Source organism: Periophthalmus magnuspinnatus, chromosome 3 (assembly GCF_009829125.3).
Source record: "Periophthalmus magnuspinnatus isolate fPerMag1 chromosome 3, fPerMag1.2.pri, whole genome shotgun sequence".
Taxonomy (NCBI): domain Eukaryota; kingdom Metazoa; phylum Chordata; class Actinopteri; order Gobiiformes; family Gobiidae; genus Periophthalmus; species Periophthalmus magnuspinnatus.
In genome coordinates, this window is record NC_047128.1 from 29798309 (window position 1) to 29816295 (window position 17987).

At 40.1% G+C, this 17987-nt stretch overlaps 1 protein-coding gene across 2 annotated transcripts; it reads left to right on the top strand.

Moving 5' to 3' along the window:
• Window positions 1-617: 617 nt before the first annotated feature.
• On the top strand, window positions 618-17817 carry nfat5b (nuclear factor of activated T cells 5b). 2 transcript variants are annotated; one of them, XM_033984071.2, is made up of 13 exons: window positions 618-884; window positions 8316-8441; window positions 9367-9955; window positions 10333-10522; window positions 12288-12478; window positions 12551-12723; window positions 12976-13110; window positions 13198-13250; window positions 13564-13696; window positions 13782-13853; window positions 13928-14025; window positions 14110-15712; window positions 15796-17817. In XM_033984071.2, the coding sequence occupies exons 1-13, from the start codon at window positions 809-811 to the stop codon at window positions 16020-16022; spliced, it is 3666 nt and encodes a 1221-aa protein (XP_033839962.1). In that variant the 5' UTR covers window positions 618-808; the 3' UTR covers window positions 16023-17817. The 2 variants fall into 2 exon arrangements, with proteins under 2 accessions (XP_033839962.1, XP_033839968.1); XM_033984077.2 differs by having other exon boundaries at window positions 624-884; window positions 14113-15712.
• The last annotated feature ends 170 nt before the right edge of the window (window positions 17818-17987 follow it).

Here is a 17987-nt window from a genome sequence, read left to right on the forward strand (position 1 = left end):
GATGCAGTGAAAAGATCGTATACAATATGAAATACACTGTTATTTTCGTTTTTTGTGCAAAATATGTAGATCACATGCTTACGAATAGAGTTTAAGAGACGGGGGAGCTCAATGTCCTGCGTGTGTGTGTGTGTGTTTGTGTGTTTGTGTGTGTTTTACCCTCCAGGACTACTGCACAAAGATATTTTAAGTGTATCGGTTATACACTGGGGCCTATAAAGAGAACCGTGATAGTAGACCCAATGAGAACTTTGATCATTCATCCATGGCCTGAACACAAACGTCATTAGACTAAACGTGATGTTAAGCATTGTTCATAAAAGCAGCGCTCTTACTCCCTGTGTAGAAATAATAGTTTTATTTTGTAGACAGGATGTGATGTCTGTTACGCGCTCCTCTCCATGTGGCGCTCTCACTGTACGGCCGCTGTTGCGCCGTACAGAAGTTGTATTAAATAAATATGCTGAGCAGAGGCTGAATACTCGATTTGATTAAGGATCATTTTTCCCAATTATGAAGAAATACTTCTGTCCAAAACATCTTAACACGTGAGCTCTTTTTTGGATTTCGTCACTGAGGGGCGTGACTCCCGTAAATGACAACAAACACGCGGGGAAGGCGGACCGAGTGGAAGTCACAGCGGATACACCGACACACTCACAGCTGCATGGCTTACGTTTGACCCGTGGTTTCAGAGCACAAGTTTACCTTTTTGAACTCGGACAGCAGACTGAAAACACGGTTTGGATCAGCTCATCGCGCGGTGTTTGTCGGTCGGTGTCCGGTTTCCTGACGGGGAGGGATTGCGATGCCCTCTGACTTTACGTCGCTCTTCAGCGGGGAACTCGACCTGTACTCTCCCACGCCTTCGTCCTGCTCTACAGGTAGGACATTTCATTCATGACTTTTTTTTGTGGCGATAGATCGATACACGCTACTTACTTCTATAAAATGCCAAAGAAGCCTACAACATGTATCCAACTTGAAGGATTAGTCCATTTAGCGATACGTCCAGCCTATGTGTTCATTTAGATTATTACAGCCTGTTGTATAACCATTATTGTGCGCTGCATAGTCACTTTTTTAACCCAACTTTCGTTGAGAACACTGCAGGCGCCCGAGCCCCTGTCCATTGTGCCGTGGCCCTCTTGGCGCACACCGGTCCGACCAGTTTAGTTTTGTTGTTTTTTTTTCTATGTGAGCCATTGCCAACATGAAGCGCATAGCACAGTCCTCTTATCTTGTCCTTTATCCTTTATGTTCTCTTCATGGAACCACACATACCACCTCCGCCCCCTGACGTGCGGACGCGCCCTGTAGGCGGCGCTACTGAGTCCACTTATTTTTATGTAGGCGATTTTTTATTTATTTTTTTCTTCCAGGATAGGCCTACACGTGAATGGTGTGCCTAAACAAGGTATTTTCAAGGTTTTTTTTTTTTTTTTTTTTTTTTTTTAAGCAATAAAACACTTGTGTAGAACGTTCCATTGGATTTTATTTGGCTTAAACAATGAAACAAATATGAAAAAACAACAAAGTAAATGTTTAATATTTAAACCTGAATCAGACCACGCGTCTTTGTTTGAGGCCTGGAAGACATCCCTTTTTCACAAGTTTTCACTCTGCATTAAATAGCATCATCAGCCAGTGGACTGCTGTTGTTATATACAGTCAGTATCACTATAAATATAACTGTAACTACGACTATAACTGAAGATCATTTGAAAAGGTTAGTTTCTATAAGATGTAGAAAATAAAAGTGGGTTAACAGTTTGTCTGTGTGTGAAAGTGCACTTCTCTGCTTATTTGTCTCCCTCTATTTTGCCCCTCCACAGTCTGGTCACTGATTAACCCTGTGGCTGCTCTCTATGTTTAAACCTGAGCTTAAATAGCACTTTATTAATATTGACTTGTCTGTGTTAAGTAAACTTGGCAGCATGCGTATAAAACACTTGATTGCATTGAAAGCATGTTCCTATTATATGATAAAAGAGAGTCAGGAGATCACAAGAAAGCACAAGTATACGCTATGTACAGTTCACAGCACACAAAAATATGTTTCTTTAACAAACATACCATTAGGATCAAATGTGCCATGTACTATGGTGTTGGTAACATAGTCTCTGAGCTTTTAACCTGAGGCAGTAAACATTATAGCCAGCACTTTGAGTCCCATCAAAACTTAAACTAAAGTCAGTTGTGACATACCTGACTGAACTTTGTGCACTTTAGAGGCCCTTTTGTTTGATAAATAAATCATTTTTCAGCATCTCATGCTAGCCATTACTATTGTGCTATTTGTTGTATTCGTTTTCATATTCAAACTTTAGTGAGAAATGCATTTTTTCTTTCCACAAACCCCAAATCTATCTATTTATTGTACCTTGTCCTTATCAATTTCAATGCTAATTTCAGAGTATAAACAGTACACAAATAGTAAAGTATAAAGTATTTCAGTGATATCTCCTTCCTCTTTTCTTTCCCTAAATCTCATTTATTATTAACTCCTTACCCTAATAAAAAGCCTAATCAGGTCTAGGTCAGAAGAGTGCCTTCTTAGGTATTTATTGCACACCTGTGGTGTGATTGCGACTCATCAGTTTCAAAGCTTTTTAACCTATTATATTCAGATGTCCTTTTCTATCATCGCCTCATCATTTCAGGTACTCTTCACTTTACAATAAGTTACCCACATCAGTGCTGTTCAAAGTTAGTTTTAGCACAACTATGGTGGAGTGAACCATGTGTCCTTGTGGGGTGGGACTGACCTTTGTCTCTTTGGATTATTGTGGGTTAGCAGGCTACGCACTTGGATACTTTTATACTGCAAAGCAAAGTTGCGCATTATGTAAGCATTAAACAATGAGGAGCCGTGTGTTATGTAGTTTTAAACGCATGACGCAGAATACATTAAACTACATAACACACGGCTCCAAGTTGTGTAATGAGCTTATACCACAACTACAAACTGAAATGTCTTACCTGTAAATGTGAAAAGCCTGATCACTGTTTGTAAATGCCTCAAATATTTGTTATTTCTATGTTTTAAATAAAGCAAGTCCCTGCATTTTACTCACAGTAGTTGAGCATTTATTTACCCGTTGCTGTGGTGATGTCATGGCGAGGGCCACAGAACAGTGATTGCCGGAGAACGTGTGCAGTATGCAGAATCAAAACACCACCATTAGCCATTGGAATTCTCACTGACTGTGAAATAATGTCTAATAAATGTTTGCTAGTTTTTAGCAAAAGGGTACAGTCATGTTGCAGAGTATATGACCTCTGGTAAGGAGCAAGGCTGTTTTATTTGGAGTGTGGTTGATTTGTATTGGGTTCTGAGAAGCAGAATCATATTTAAGCATTAGTTGCAAACTACTTTTGCAAACAATGTACCTTAAAACAGCCAATGCTTTCCTTGCTTCCATGCTCTAATAGACTACAGTCTGTAGTCAAAAATATATAAGCTAGTATTTTGCCCTGGTTTAGCCCTTGTGTCTTTGTTTAGTCTGGTTTTTAGTTTTTATAATTGATCTATAGAAACAATTTCAATACAACTGCAGTGTAAAGTTTAGTGCAACTACTTGAAAATGTTGACCTAATGATAGACAATCTTCTAGCTCCATCAAAGCTTAAATAGAACGTTTGTGATTAGTAAATCAAAGCAAATGTTTATTTTGCAGTAGTCCTATATTATATCTTGGTTGAATAGTGAAACAGCAGAAAGTAGTTGCTGTAAAGTAGTTGTAACTCAACCCAAACTTATTACGGTCCTCTTGGTGAGAAGCATATCATATTCAGTTTTTGTTGAAACGGTGCCATTGAGCCCTTGTAACTTTGTATGCTGTCTTCTGACACAGTTGGATAAATTCCAAATGTTTATAAGTGCAAGGCATTTCATTATTAAATCATATGTACTCTTCACAATGTTAGTGTATTCAATCATTGCATACTGACCTCTTTGAGTGTTTTCAATATACTTTCTATACCATTTGGTTCTAATATTTCATGAATTTAGGAAATGCATTAAACTCAATGGACAACAGACAGTTCAACTTGCTCTACATGTGCTGTGTTTTCATTTGTTTTTCTGAGTCATGCTTCCTTGGTAGACAGGCAGGATTCAAGAGAGTAGCAGCTTTACACTTGGCATTTTCTCGAGCATCCTGTCTTTGTTCTATATAGTGAAGAGAGCTGAGCGTTATTTGTAGCATACACAAATTGAATATGCTCTCAAACAAGTGTGCTAAGCATTGGGCACACTTCATCTCTGTGCTTATTTACAGGAGAATTGCCAAATGATACACATAAACAATCACCCTGTGTTTATAATGGGTCTTCACAACACGTTTTGCCTCAAAGAAAAGCATTAAGTCGGTGGAGTGTTTGTTTGATAGCTTAAATACACATATTATATAACATCATTTACTAAAACCTTAGCCAAGTCTATTACAGGTTTTAAAGCCTCATGAGCAATTTTATTTCACATCAGATGCGTAGGTGTAGCAGTAGAGTGCACTGGGGTTCACTCTACTCAGGTGGGTTAAAATAAGTCCCACTTCTTCCCAATTCACTTTAAGCATTTAAGTGTTTCATTTCCGTGCTTCTTCTGTTTGTTTGTTGACCATATTGGCTATATGACAATTGGTATAACTGGCAAAAATACAGAAAGATACAAGAACTTTAGATCATCTGCTTTTCTTAGGATATGTAGATTTGTATTCCCTTTCCTTTGAAATTTCTCTAAAATAAATGAGAAATAAGAAATTTCAGTGAATTACTTTAGTATTCTACCCATGAACCACTAATACACACTGTACTTACTGTAATTCACAGCCTTAATAGTTGTAATTGAGGAAAAGTAGTAATTTTAACGATAGATTTGTATCAGTGATATAAATAATATTGGACTGACTTATTTAGGGTTAGCTGTGTATTTGTAAATAAAGACAGTCGTGTATTTAAATTGTTGGAAGGTTGTGGTTTAGATTCCTTCTCTTTCTTTCTGTCTTTTACTATGGCAGAAAGATAGAATTCAGTTCTGTCAACTGGGTAAAACTTAGTTTTTTCTTTTGCTATGGATCATACATGGAGGACAAAGAATTACACAGATATGATAGAAAGAGCTTCATAATCAAAATTGGTGGCAATTAACTAAAATCAATCTGACTTATTTACTTAGTGCCATGTTCCAACTAGATGTATTCATTATTGCACTTTGAACAATAGCTTACTGTTTTTAATGTTTGAAGCATTTAACATTAACTTTGCAAATGGAACTGTATAGTGGTCATTTAGATTAGATGTGAGTAAATTTGTGAATGCCATTCTTACTTTTGACTTTTAAATAAAATTGCATTGACTATTATGACAGAGCGTCTTCCCGCTTTTCATGCAAGTCCGGACCTGCCTGAAACATGTCGAAAGATTTTTTTTTTCAGAACTTCCTTGATTTATATAAGCTATTTAGTTAGCTTATTAAGAACTGATACATTTCTCACACAGAGCTTTAAAAAAAAACAAATACTGTAGAACTTAAATGTTTTACTTTTCATCCTCAACTGCTCTCTATTGAGAAGTCACAAGTCTGAATCTCTGAATCTCTCTCTCTCTCTCTCTCTCTCGTGTGTATATATAATTATATCATTTGATTGATAATTCAATGGTATTGAAGTCATACATTAATATATTGTAATTATAATTACTTATAAATGATTACTTCTGGCTAGACTAAAGCATATACATTTGTGTTCATCATTGCTGGCATGTTGCCATCTAAACATTTCTTAAGTCAGTTTACAGTTTATGGACTGTAGATCCAGGAGCTTCCTGTGTTGGCACTGGTAGTAGAAACTCTTGGGCTGTTTTGAAGTCAGGCTTGTGGTGGGTGTTTGTTGAAAGCGAGTCGTGTAAACTGATGCCTGGAGGTTGCGCCTGGTTACTTCAGGATTGGCTCAACTCAAAGAGCTGTATGCACACTGAGCCTGCTTTACTGTGTGTTTGATATCAAGCCTAACCATGCTTTAAGGGTATTTATATCAATAGAGGCTTTTTAGGCGCCAATTACCTTAAGGCCTTCACAGTATATGGCAACAGGAACACCATATGTATTCCTGTTCACATTGGTAGCAAGATTACATAGAACTTCCTCATTGCATAATGTTGTCTGACAGTGTGCACTGTTTGTTTCCTTTGTAGTTTAAAGTCACTGACAAAAACCGATAGACTCCTGTACAGTAGTAGTCATTGCATCATAACCTAAATCTTCATTTTACTATGTGTTTTCATATAGTTTTTGGCAACACAGTGTAGTCTCATTTTGTGTACTGCCATCTTCTGGTGTCTGCACACTTCATGTATGTCCTTAAGTCAGGTGGCGACCCTAAATATTGGCCTGTGTTGGAGCATTTAGGCTAATGGCAGATACCCTCAAAAATATTCACCAGATTTTATCTTTATCTAGACCAGCCATGAAATAGATTTGTGTTGTCATTTTATGTTTTCTTGAGTCACGTGCCACATGTTTTTTCTCACAAAAGATTTATTTGTGCATTTTGCAAATGATCTCACACGGGAAGCACTGCTCTGAAGACTGGTCCCCTGATCTATGTTACTATGGAGTCTTTGGCAGCTTTCATGTAAGCTTGGCTGTAAACATTACAGGGTTGTTGTACATGGATTGTGGCAAGGGCCAGCACCTTCACTGTTTTTCTACCTTACTTTCTTTAAAAAAACAACAAACAAACATGGTGAGCTAATTAAATGCAAACCAGCTCACTCTTTTCTTCTATTGCTTTTTTTAGTAAATTAAATGATTTGTAAAGATTACAATCTTTAGATTGTGATTGCACATGACAAAGGCACTAACCTGTTGAGCAGGTTGAGAAGGGTCTGCGCACACAGTAAACAAAGCAATCCCAGAGAGACGCAATAGGTGGAGTGGAGAAAGGGGAGAACAGGGGGGAAAGGGGGAGTTAAATCAGTCACCCAGCCAAAGCAGCGCCACGCCCCAGGTGCCAAGGCTAGTAAGAGCAGGCAGCAAGAATGTGAGGCAAATGAATGGGAGTGAAAGTCCTGCCATTCAGATGGTGAGTGCCTTTTTTCACCTTTTGCCTGTACATCTTGCCATACAAACATACTGCCTTATAAATGTATCCAGGCATAAATATATCCTGAATAAATGTTATTACATTTTAGCTTGTGTGCTTATTTATGTGTAACAAACACAAAAGCCTAAGAAAACATTTCGATGTGTCAGACAAAGATAGTTGTTCATAATTATTCAGGTTTGTATTTGACAGTTTGAGCTATATAAATATTGCAGACAAACAGAAAATGTTTTTTCCACAGTGGTCAGTGGTCTGGTCAACAAGGCTGCAGTCTTAAATTGAAATGAAAACATCACATGGTATGTGAGTCAGACTAGTTCACTTCTCTGCAAACAAAGCTGGGCAGCTCTTAAAACTTTTCATGTGTGAAAAATACAATGTTTCCTTCTAAGCAAATGAAGAGTTGTATATTTTTTTAATTTATTTGTAATGTCTTGTGTGCGAATAGACTGAACTGACCAGTCACTAAGACCACTGTGGGATCACCAAGTCTATATTTTGTGTGTGGTTGGCATCTGTTTACTGGAAAGGCAGCTCACTCACTCAGAGCACATGTTTCTGCATGTGCTGTCCTTCTGTTAGCTGTGTGCGACTGTGGATTTAAGTGTTTTACGTATGGACACACAGGCAGAGAGTGTTTTTTGCAGAGATGCAGGGTGTGTGTGCGGGCTTATGTGTAACTGATTTTGTTTGGAGAATTTAGCAAATAACCAACAACACACTGGCGCCCTGTATGTGAGTTCTTACTGAGTTTGGACTTAAGCTCCTGTTTTGGGAACCAACATTCCCCACTTTTTAACATCTCACTGCAATAGAAAGGAGGGCTTTAGGAATGAAGGGGCATGGCTGGAGTCAGTACATCCCAGGTTTGTCCTTTGTACACAATGAGTGGTGACAATGGGAGGGTTAAGTATCTGATATACACACCAGACCCAGCTCAGCTGCAAGTAATTAAACCTGGCAGTTGGCAGAGGAGAGTCATGCGACTGTAATGTCCTCTTGAAGTTCGTATGATAATATTTGGATGATGAATCAAGCTTCTAGTAAAAGTGTTGTCATGCTTTTGATCTTACGCCTACTGGCACTCTGTAATAGGATGGCCTATGGATACAGAATACAGAACGTCCATAGCATACAGAAACTTTATAACCTCATCATGCTTTATGTTGATATACTATTGTTAACCTCTCCTGCTTTCACTTTCCACAGAGGTGTTGTGTGGTCCTCTTCCTGGACAGTGGCAGTTGCAAAGCCCCAGTCAACAGAAGCTCAAAGTTATGAGTCAAAAGAGTGGTGGAGTGGCAAGTTCACCTCCTTCTGAAGCCCTACCGACAGGTACAATCCTCTTTGTTCTCTGTGCATCCTGTGTAGGCAAAGTCCAACCCACTTCCCCAACGTGGGCAGCTTATGCAGCAATCTGCACCTGCAGGCATACACCTGCTGCTCACAGCCAGGCAGGCATCCCGTCTGTGATCCTCACATGACGGTGTTGCTTGAACATGCTTTAACATGTGAAAGTTTTCATTTGCAGCACATCTATACCCAAAGCTTTGTTTTGAGCCACAAAGTCATGAAGATGTATGGTGTTTCTTTTCTGGGAGAAAGAGCAATTCAGAACTTAGCTTTAACTGCTAACGAGCAAAGCACCTGTTATTGCAGGCTAAATCTATGTAGTTGTTTTTCACAGTGTAATTTTTCCTCCTGACCCCCTGATTCCCCTGAAACACTTTTTTGAATTATGAGCATACTGGAGCTTTTTTTTCTTCCCACAAACTTGCCCTTTTTGAATCTGAATATTTGATGCTGTTCAGCTCTTATTGCTCATTCGCTGTCTTATTTTTATTCCAGGAAGTTCCCTCTGAAGCAGGGAGTGTCTGCATTTAAAATGGTCTGCAGTTCTCTGCTTCATAGGTCAGAAGCTTGTTTATTTTGTCTCTGTGGCTACGTTCAGTCCCAGCACCTGAACTTTGTCCAAAAGCAAAACAAGAAAAATAAATTTGGCATGCTTTGCAATATTGATATATATCAGAAATATAATGTCAGAAATTGACAACACATAGAATCATAATGACATCGATTATGAAAATTGTCTCCCTATTATGTCACAAAGTATTAGGATTCTTGTTTGTACTTTTTAAATATCACATTGAATTATGTATTGGAAAAAACAAAGCCCTATCTATATATACCAATTAAATGGGACTGCTAGCCAATCATAATTGAGAAGCCTTTATTAATGTTATATTGTTTTGCACTGTAGATATTATGTCCTCCATGACCACCGAAGGCAACTGCAGTGGCCTCACCACATCGAGCAGGTTATCCATGCATCCAGGTAGTGACCAGGCAGCAGCATACAACAGCAATGTTGAGCCAGAGGAAGACAGGAGTGGAAGGCCTCTTACTGAAGGAATCGGGCTTGAGAGCATCAATGTTAACATCAGCAGTGGCGCTAACTGCAGGGCAGGCAGTGACGTAGGAGTTACATCCCAGGACATGCACCAGATAAGCCCCACAAAACGCAGAACGGTGCTCAACATCTCTCCACCTCCTCAAGATCTGTTAGATAATAGTCGCATGTCATGTCAAGATGAAACATTTGGAGATTCAGAGCAGAGCAACAGCATCTGGATGGAGGATTCTCTTTCAAACTTCAGCATGATGAGTACAGCCTCCTACAATGATAACACAGAAGTGCCTCGAAAGTCTCGCAAACGTACCCCCCGTCAAAGGCCCGGTCCTAAGTCTAAACAGGGCTCTAATCGGGACGTGTTTGATGCAGACAGTGCTAAAGGTCCACACTTTGTCCTCTCGCAACTTGGTTCTGACAAATCTGGACCAAAAGGAAGGTTGGTTCCATCCTGTTTTGATTTAATAATTTCATGAAATAGTGTAACAAAAAGAACATTTTTGCAAGACACATACTTCATCATCCTCATAACTTAGATGTAATCTACTTGACTCTTACCTAGTTTAGTTGCTTACATTGCTGTTATTAAAAAACATTGTTATTTAGGATTGCTCAAGTGAAATATCAGCAATTTGCTAACTCTAAATTTCCCACCATAATATGACTGAGTGGTTAGATCAAAGCAAAGTGGAAGGGGCATGATGAGCCTCACCTCCTTAGTCCACATTGCACAACTCAACAACAAGTCATTGCTGATATGATAACGTTGATAGTTTATGTATTTTATAATTATACCAAATGCTGTATTTGTTGTAGTTCTGAAGATGGCACTCAAACATCTAATCCAAAAGGAGGAACTCTTTCACTGCAGTACCCAGCAAAGAGTGAAGGGAAGGAGCTGAAGATCCTCGTCCAGCCAGAGACCCAGCATCGGGCTCGCTACCTGACTGAAGGCAGCAGAGGCTCAGTGAAAGACCGGACTCAACAGGGCTTCCCCACTGTAAAGGTGATGGTTCAACAATTAACAATGAATTAAATACATTACAGGCAGGTTTTTAACTTAATATACACAGACTGGGTACTATCTCAAAGACAAAAAAAAAAAAAAAACAACATTTAATGCTCACATAGTCAAAGACACTGGCATGAAGTGTCACAAAAATAAGACTTGATTATCTTTAGAGTAAATCTTTTTGGAGACCATATGAAAACTATAGGAGGCCATGGAGGAGGAGTGGTCAGCTTCAAAGAGATTCTGGCAAACCATCCGACACTTCAGGAGGGAGAAGCAGTGCGTCACCAACACAGTTTACAGTGCGGGTGGAGAGCTGCCGACCTCGACTGGGATGTTGTTGCACTGTGGAAGGAATACTTTGAGGATCTCCTCAATCCCACCGTCACATCCTCCGAAGAGGAAGCAGAGACTGGGGACCCGGAGGCGGACTCATCCATCACCCTGGCTGAAGTCACTGAGGTGGTTGGCAAACTCCTTGGCAAGGCTCCATGAGATCCCTCAAAAGTATCTTCAGTCTCTAAATGTTGTGGGGCTGTCTTGGCAACATCACGTGGTGGCCGGGGATAGTACTGCTACACTGGCAGACCAAGGTGGTGGTCCCTCTGTTTAAGAAGGGGGACCGGAGGGTGTGTTCCAACTACAGGGGAATCATTCTCCTCAGTCTTCCCGGTAAAGTCTACTGGAGAGGTACTGGAGTGAAGAATCTTACCGATAGTTGAACCTCGGATTCAGGAGGAGCAGGGTGGTTTTCATCCCAGTCGCGGGACACTGGACCAGTTCTAGGCTCTCCATCAGGTCCCCGAGGGTTTGCCCATGGGAGTTTGCCCAACCAGTCCAGATGTGCTTTGGGGATCTGGAGAAGGCATTCGACCATGTCCCTCGTGGTGTCTTTTGGGGGGTGCTCCAGGAGTATGAGGTCCAGGACCCTTTGCTAAGCACTGTCCGGTGCCTGTATAAGCGGAGCAGGTGCAGCATTGCTGGCAGTAAGTTGGACTTGTCCCTAGTTCATGTTGGACTCCGCCAGAGCTGCCCTTTGTCACTGGTTCTGTTCATTGTATTTATGGACAAAATTCTAGGTGCAGCCAGGGGCTGGAGGGGGTCCGGTTCAGAAACCACAGGATCTCATCTTTGCTATTTGCAGATGTTGTTGTCCTGATGGCTTCATCAAGCCTGGACCTGGAGCAGGCACTGGGGCAGTTTGCAGCTGAGTGTGAAGCGACTGGGATGAGAATCAGCTCCTCCAAATCCAAGGCCATGGTTCTCGACCCGAAAAAGGTGACTTGCCCTCTCCGGGTGGGTGGTGAGTCCTTGCCTCAAGTGAAGAAATTTAAGTATCTTGGGGTCTTGTTCACGAGTGAAAGAAGGGTGGAGTCTGAGATTGACAGGCGGAACGGTGCAGCATCTGGGGTGATGTGGTCGCAGTATCGGACTATTGTGGTAAAGAAGGAGCTGAGACGAAATGGAAAGCTCTCGACTTACCGGTCAATCTACGTTCCTGAACAGGTAATGACCGAAAGGAAAAAATCGCAGATACAAGCGGCCAAAACGTTTCCTTTGCAGGGTGGCTTGGTGCTCCCTTAGACATAGGGTGAGGAGCTCGGTCACACGGGAGGATCTCGGAGTAAAGCTGCTGCCCCTCCACGTCGGACAGAGCCTGAAGAAAATGGATGGAAGATATATCTTGTATTTTATGATGTATTTTGAGCACGAGTTTCAGTTTTGATAGAATGTTGTGTCTGTGTTTTGCCGGATACAGCTGGAAGGAGTGACCGACCCTGTGGTTCTACAAGTTTTTGTGGCTAATGATTCAGGACGAGTGAAGCCTCATGGATTTTATCAGGCATGTCGTGTAACTGGACGCAATACCACTGCTTGCACCGAAGTGGACATTGGGGGCACAACTGTCATTGAAGTACCTCTAGATCCTAGTACCAGCATGACGTTGGCGTAAGCTCAACTAACAATGTGTTTGACTACTTCATCATACGTTACAACATTAAAAACATATTTCTTTTACAGTGTGGACTGTGTTGGAATTCTTAAGCTGCGTAATGCTGATGTGGAAGCTCGTATTGGTGTGGCAGGGTCTAAAAAAAAGAGCACCCGTGCTCGACTGGTGTTTCGTGTCAACATCCCTCGTCCTGATGGATCAATGCTGACACTTCAGACTCCGTCATCACCTATACTGTGTAGTAAGTGAATGTCAGTTCATTTAGGTTTAAAATACTGCGCTAATGCTTCAAACTGGACTGCACTTTTAGACCTGAGCTGAGCTTCACTCTGACTTAACAGCGATGACTTAAACTTGACCTGTTGAATCATGTTAAAGTCCTCTTTTGGTGCAGATGGGCATCGGTAGAGGTTGCTGAATAATGCCTGAAATTGTAAAGCGTCTTTGACTGTCTGCAAAATTCATGATGCATTATTTATTTATTTTTTTATAGCTCAGCCTGCTGGACTTCCTGAAATCCTCAAAAAATCTTTGCACAGTTGTTCTGTACAAGGTGGAGAAGAGATCTTCATTATTGGAAAGAACTTTCTAAAAGACACTAAAGTCATATTTCATGAGAATGTTTCTGGTAAGGTATACATATTTTAAATACATGTTTTTAATTTTAGAATAGTACAGTTGTTTATTGTTCTAAATATACTATATTAAAATTTAGATGAAACTTCATGGAAGGCAGAAGCTGAAATTGACATGGAACTGTTTCATCAGGTACTTTGTAATGTGTAACAGTCTTTGAACCACAATTCTACGATCAATTTTACTATTAGGACATTATTGAGAATGGCCACTGCTAATAAACTGCTGAATATTTCAACAATGTTCTGAAGCACTAATTAACTCAAACCTTTGTCAAGCAAATTACAAGAGTATTTACAGCTTTATGTTAATCCTCTTCAATGTTTGTGAAGAGGATGAATATGACTATACATACTTTGTACTGTAATACTTTACAGACATTTAATATTCTATAAGTATCTCTGTTTTTAAATAGAATATTGATTTATTCCCTTTGTTGTTTTAGAACCACTTGGTAGTAAAGGTCCCTCCATACCAGACCCAGTCGATCACCTGTACAGTTTGTGTGGGTATTTATGTGGTGACCAATGCTGGGAGATCTAATGATATCCAGCCATTCACATACACTCCCGATTCAGGTTTGTTTTCAAACAACCAGTTAATTTGGTCAATGGCTCCATCTGCAGGCCAAAGAAGATTAAACACTTGTAAATGTTGTTACAGGGAAAACAGATGTTTCTGTTAAAAAGGAGACGGTTTCTCCAACCAAGGAATGCTCTTTTGATAATCAAAATGGTTTGTAATTTGTCTTTGTTTTTGCTTTTATGTGGATGTGCTATAGAAATACCAATACATCTTTGCTGTTTTAGAACCTGCCTTAGTAGCGTCTATGTTACCTTTGGTAAAGACTGAAGAGGTTACTCCAATGGAGGTTACCAGTAACTTGCAAAATGCTGGAATGTTCAAGGTAACTTTTATGTATAACTGTACAATTTTGTTTATATTTTATTTACATTTTTTGTTTGGTTTACCTTTATTTTTCCTTTGTCAGCAGAATGGTCTTTGTTCACAACCAAATGCAAATATCACTTCTGGTGCTCTAAATAAGAACAGACCCTACTCCAGTAGTCTTCAGCAGACAACAGGGGACCCGGATCAAGGCCAGACTTTCACCAACACTGAGCAATTAAGCACCATTCAAAAACAGGATATCGCCCCACCCAGCTTTTCTGTGCCTTCTGGAGACTCTCTGGTTCAACAGCAGTTCCTCCTGAAGCCTAGGGAGAGTGTAAGGCAAGACCAGTCTAGCAGTGGCCCCGCAGGAGTGGGTAGGCTCTGTGGGGATGCCACCCCTCAGCCACCACAAATGGCTGTCTTCCCTTCAGATGAAGTGGCCCAGTTAGAAGAGGCTGTAAGACAGCTTAAAGCCAAAGGTTATTGCAGGATATCGCAACCCGACAACTCACTGTCTAAACAGCAGCATATACAACACCAGCAACAACTCCAAAATCAACAAATTCAGCAACTACAACAGCAGCAGGTTTTAGATAGTATCCAGCAGCAGCTGTTTCAGTCCCAGATCCAGATGCAGTGTGTGTTTCAGGATGCGGGGCAGGGGAAAAATGAGCAGCAAGGCTCCCCACAAGTTGCTCCAAACCAGCCCTCTCTTTTTCAACAGGGGCCACAGCAGCAGGTGCCCATGTTCCAAAGCAATGAGCTTCTGCCTATTCAGACAAACTTTCTGCAGCAGTCTTCCTCCCATCCTTCACCACCCATGTTTCATAGTTCATCTGCATTGACTGAAACTTCTACACCACAGGGGACACTGTTTCAAAAGTCCTCTCAAGAGCAGGTCCAGGCAACACTCTTCCAAAACTCCATGTCGGTCCTGCAGTCTCCAGAGCAACAGCCCTCCACCTCAACCCTCTTCCTCCCACAGACCTCCCTTTCCTCTCAACTCACAGCTAACAGCCCTCAGCAGCAGCAGCAGATGGCCTTCCTCAATACTCTTCAAACCCCAAACCCTGAACCACCAGTATATCAGGCTCAGACACAGCTCTCACCCATTCAACAGAGAAGTCCCATGGAGCAGCAGCCTCCTCCACCATCACAGCCACACTCACAATCAGCACAGCAAGCTACCCTGTTTCAGAATATCCCAGCGCACCCCTCTGCAAATCCACTGACAGCAAACCCACAGCAACAGCCACAGCAGCCAGGCCTTTTATTTTGCAACAACCCCATGTCTACCCAGGACCAGGCATCCAGCTTGCTGTTCAGTGGTCAGACCCAGATTAATGTGACACAGACAGACCGTTCTGAGCCCATGGCTTTAGGGAACCCCTCTGACCCACGGCAGCAGATTATCTTTCAGGAGCAGCAGCCGATGCAGCTGGGCAACACAGCAGGCACTCGACAAGAGTCGTCTGTGGGCCTTTTCATGCCTCCATCAAACATGACATCTCTACAGCAGGATCTGGAGATTGCACAGTCATCGCTGTTCACAGCACAAAATAGTGTAGCAACCCTTCAGACAACCACCAATTCTCCTGTTCAACAACCAGGAGCATTATTCCAAACTGCAGTCAGCGGCAACATCAATCAGCCAAACCAGACACAACAGCCTGGACTCTTCATGTTTGGGATTCAGAATGGTAAGAAACTGAGAACTATTTGGCACAATTCCATTTGAAGAATTTGTCACATATTTGTTTTTTTCTTTTTATCGGTTCTACAGAATGTGGTCAACTAATAAATCCAGCTGGAAACACTGTGTCAGATCAGATCATTGCCATAAGCCAGTCTGGTCAAAACCAGAGGGAGAGTGAGGCTCGGATCCAGTCCCTGTTGAGCCAGAGCGCCTCTGTCCAGAACAGAATGACTGCCTCTCAGAACATGGAGAAGATGGACGAGCTGCTGGTTAGCTTACAGGATTCTGCAAACAGCTTAACACGTTCATTCTAACTGCTACATCAGTAGCATTTTGTTCCCAAAATGACAAATACGGATTTTGTTATTAATTAGTCCTATTAAACCTGGGAAGACTCTTATGAGAAGAATTTGAAGCACAGCAAGGAGTAAGGTTTCTCTAAAAATGTTTGACTGAATTGGAGCCCCTGTATTCTCAATATCCTTAATACAATGTAACTTTGTGACAGGATAATCTGTTTTTCCTTATTAGTCATGTTCACGTGTGCTCCCCAGTTTCCCTTTATTCTGTGCAAACTAGAAATGTGGGGTGAATGCATAACAAAACTCAGTATTTTTGTCATTGAATGAACATTTACTTCTTTTTGTCTTCATATGGCACTTTGTAATATCACAAACAAGTTACTAGATTTGGGCTCAATCTGTTTCAAAGAAGACACTATTCACACTGAAGTTTTAATTTAGTCACCAGCACTTTAAGTTATGTGACAACTATCTGCTACAGCACAAAGGGGATTTCATTGTCTTTCCATTGATAAGCCCCAAAATATGATCACATAAAAACAAGAGGAGCATGGCAGACTATATTTTACAGGTAATGCGCAACAGCTTAGTTAATGTGGAAATCATAGCACCATAACACTCCGCATATATAATATTTTTGCATTAACACCATTATTGTAAAACGTAGAGGAAATATTTTCACTTTTATGTTGTCAAGCAACATCCACCACATCTATACTAAAGTGGCATAAGTGTTTAGTTGATAGCATATTCACCACGTTTAGTGGAGATAGTAAATGAATGTTGGCTCTGTTAATGTAATTATATGTGAATTGTTTGATATTACATCTGATTGTCAGCAGTTTGTGACTAACAAATGACTAAATAACACATGGTTTTAAAATCAGCACATTGCTGATGGTTTGCCAGTTTTATGGCTTATATAACAATTTTCCATTTTCCACCCTTTGCCTTTACATCCTGTTTAATCGAGTGCTGTTTGACTGGACACGATTGCAGGGACTAAGGGCTGGTCTCATAATAACACTTAGAAGTATTTGCTTATAACATGTTACACAGTGAAATACAGAAAATTAGAACTGGCTTTTTTGGTCTTTGTCACAGTTTCTCAGAGACAACTTTAAGGTACCTTATTCTTAAAGGAAGCCTTAGAAAAGGGCTTATTGGGAATTTACCAATGATGGATTGAATGTGTCCAGTGTTTTAAAATGTTATTGTACATTTTTGATCTAAACCTTTTTACTTTATATTGTTTTTGTGTTTTTTGTTGAAGTCTAATTTATTTGTGCAAAACGTTTCCATTAATAATTTTATTATAATGAATTAATTTATAAAATCTTTAATTGGCTATAATTATCTTCAATATGTCTTAAAGGAAATATGACAGGCCTACAGTATTTTAATTCCATGAATATTATATGTAATTGTTATTATGTTGCTGAATGATATTTGCTATTTCTTTGACCAAAGTGGTAATTATTATAAACAAAAATTATATACCTTTACATAAATTTGATTTACAGTATCTTGGTGATTACTATGTGATAGGATTTTTTTTTTTTTTTTTTACTCTTTTCACACAATGACAACAGCATAATGTACCTTAATCAGATGCATGCTTTGACAAAGCCTTACAGTACATTAAGAAAGAATTGGTTAGCAGAACTTTGCAAGCCTTACATTACTGCGCCGTTTTCATTAGAGGATTACAGCTCTTAATGACACTTAATGACATTAATGACACTTAATGTTTTTATGTTGTAAGTGTGTTTTAGTTGCTCTATTAAACATTAGCCTACTACATCATAAAAGTATTGTTTTGTCATTCCATTTTACCTTATATTGCAATTACACACAACCAGACTGGTGTGGTGTTATATTAGTTGATATTATTTGAAACATAGACTGTACATATTCTATTATACAGTCTATGATTTTTAAATGATTTATTCAAACTTTTTCACTCTTCTACGTTGC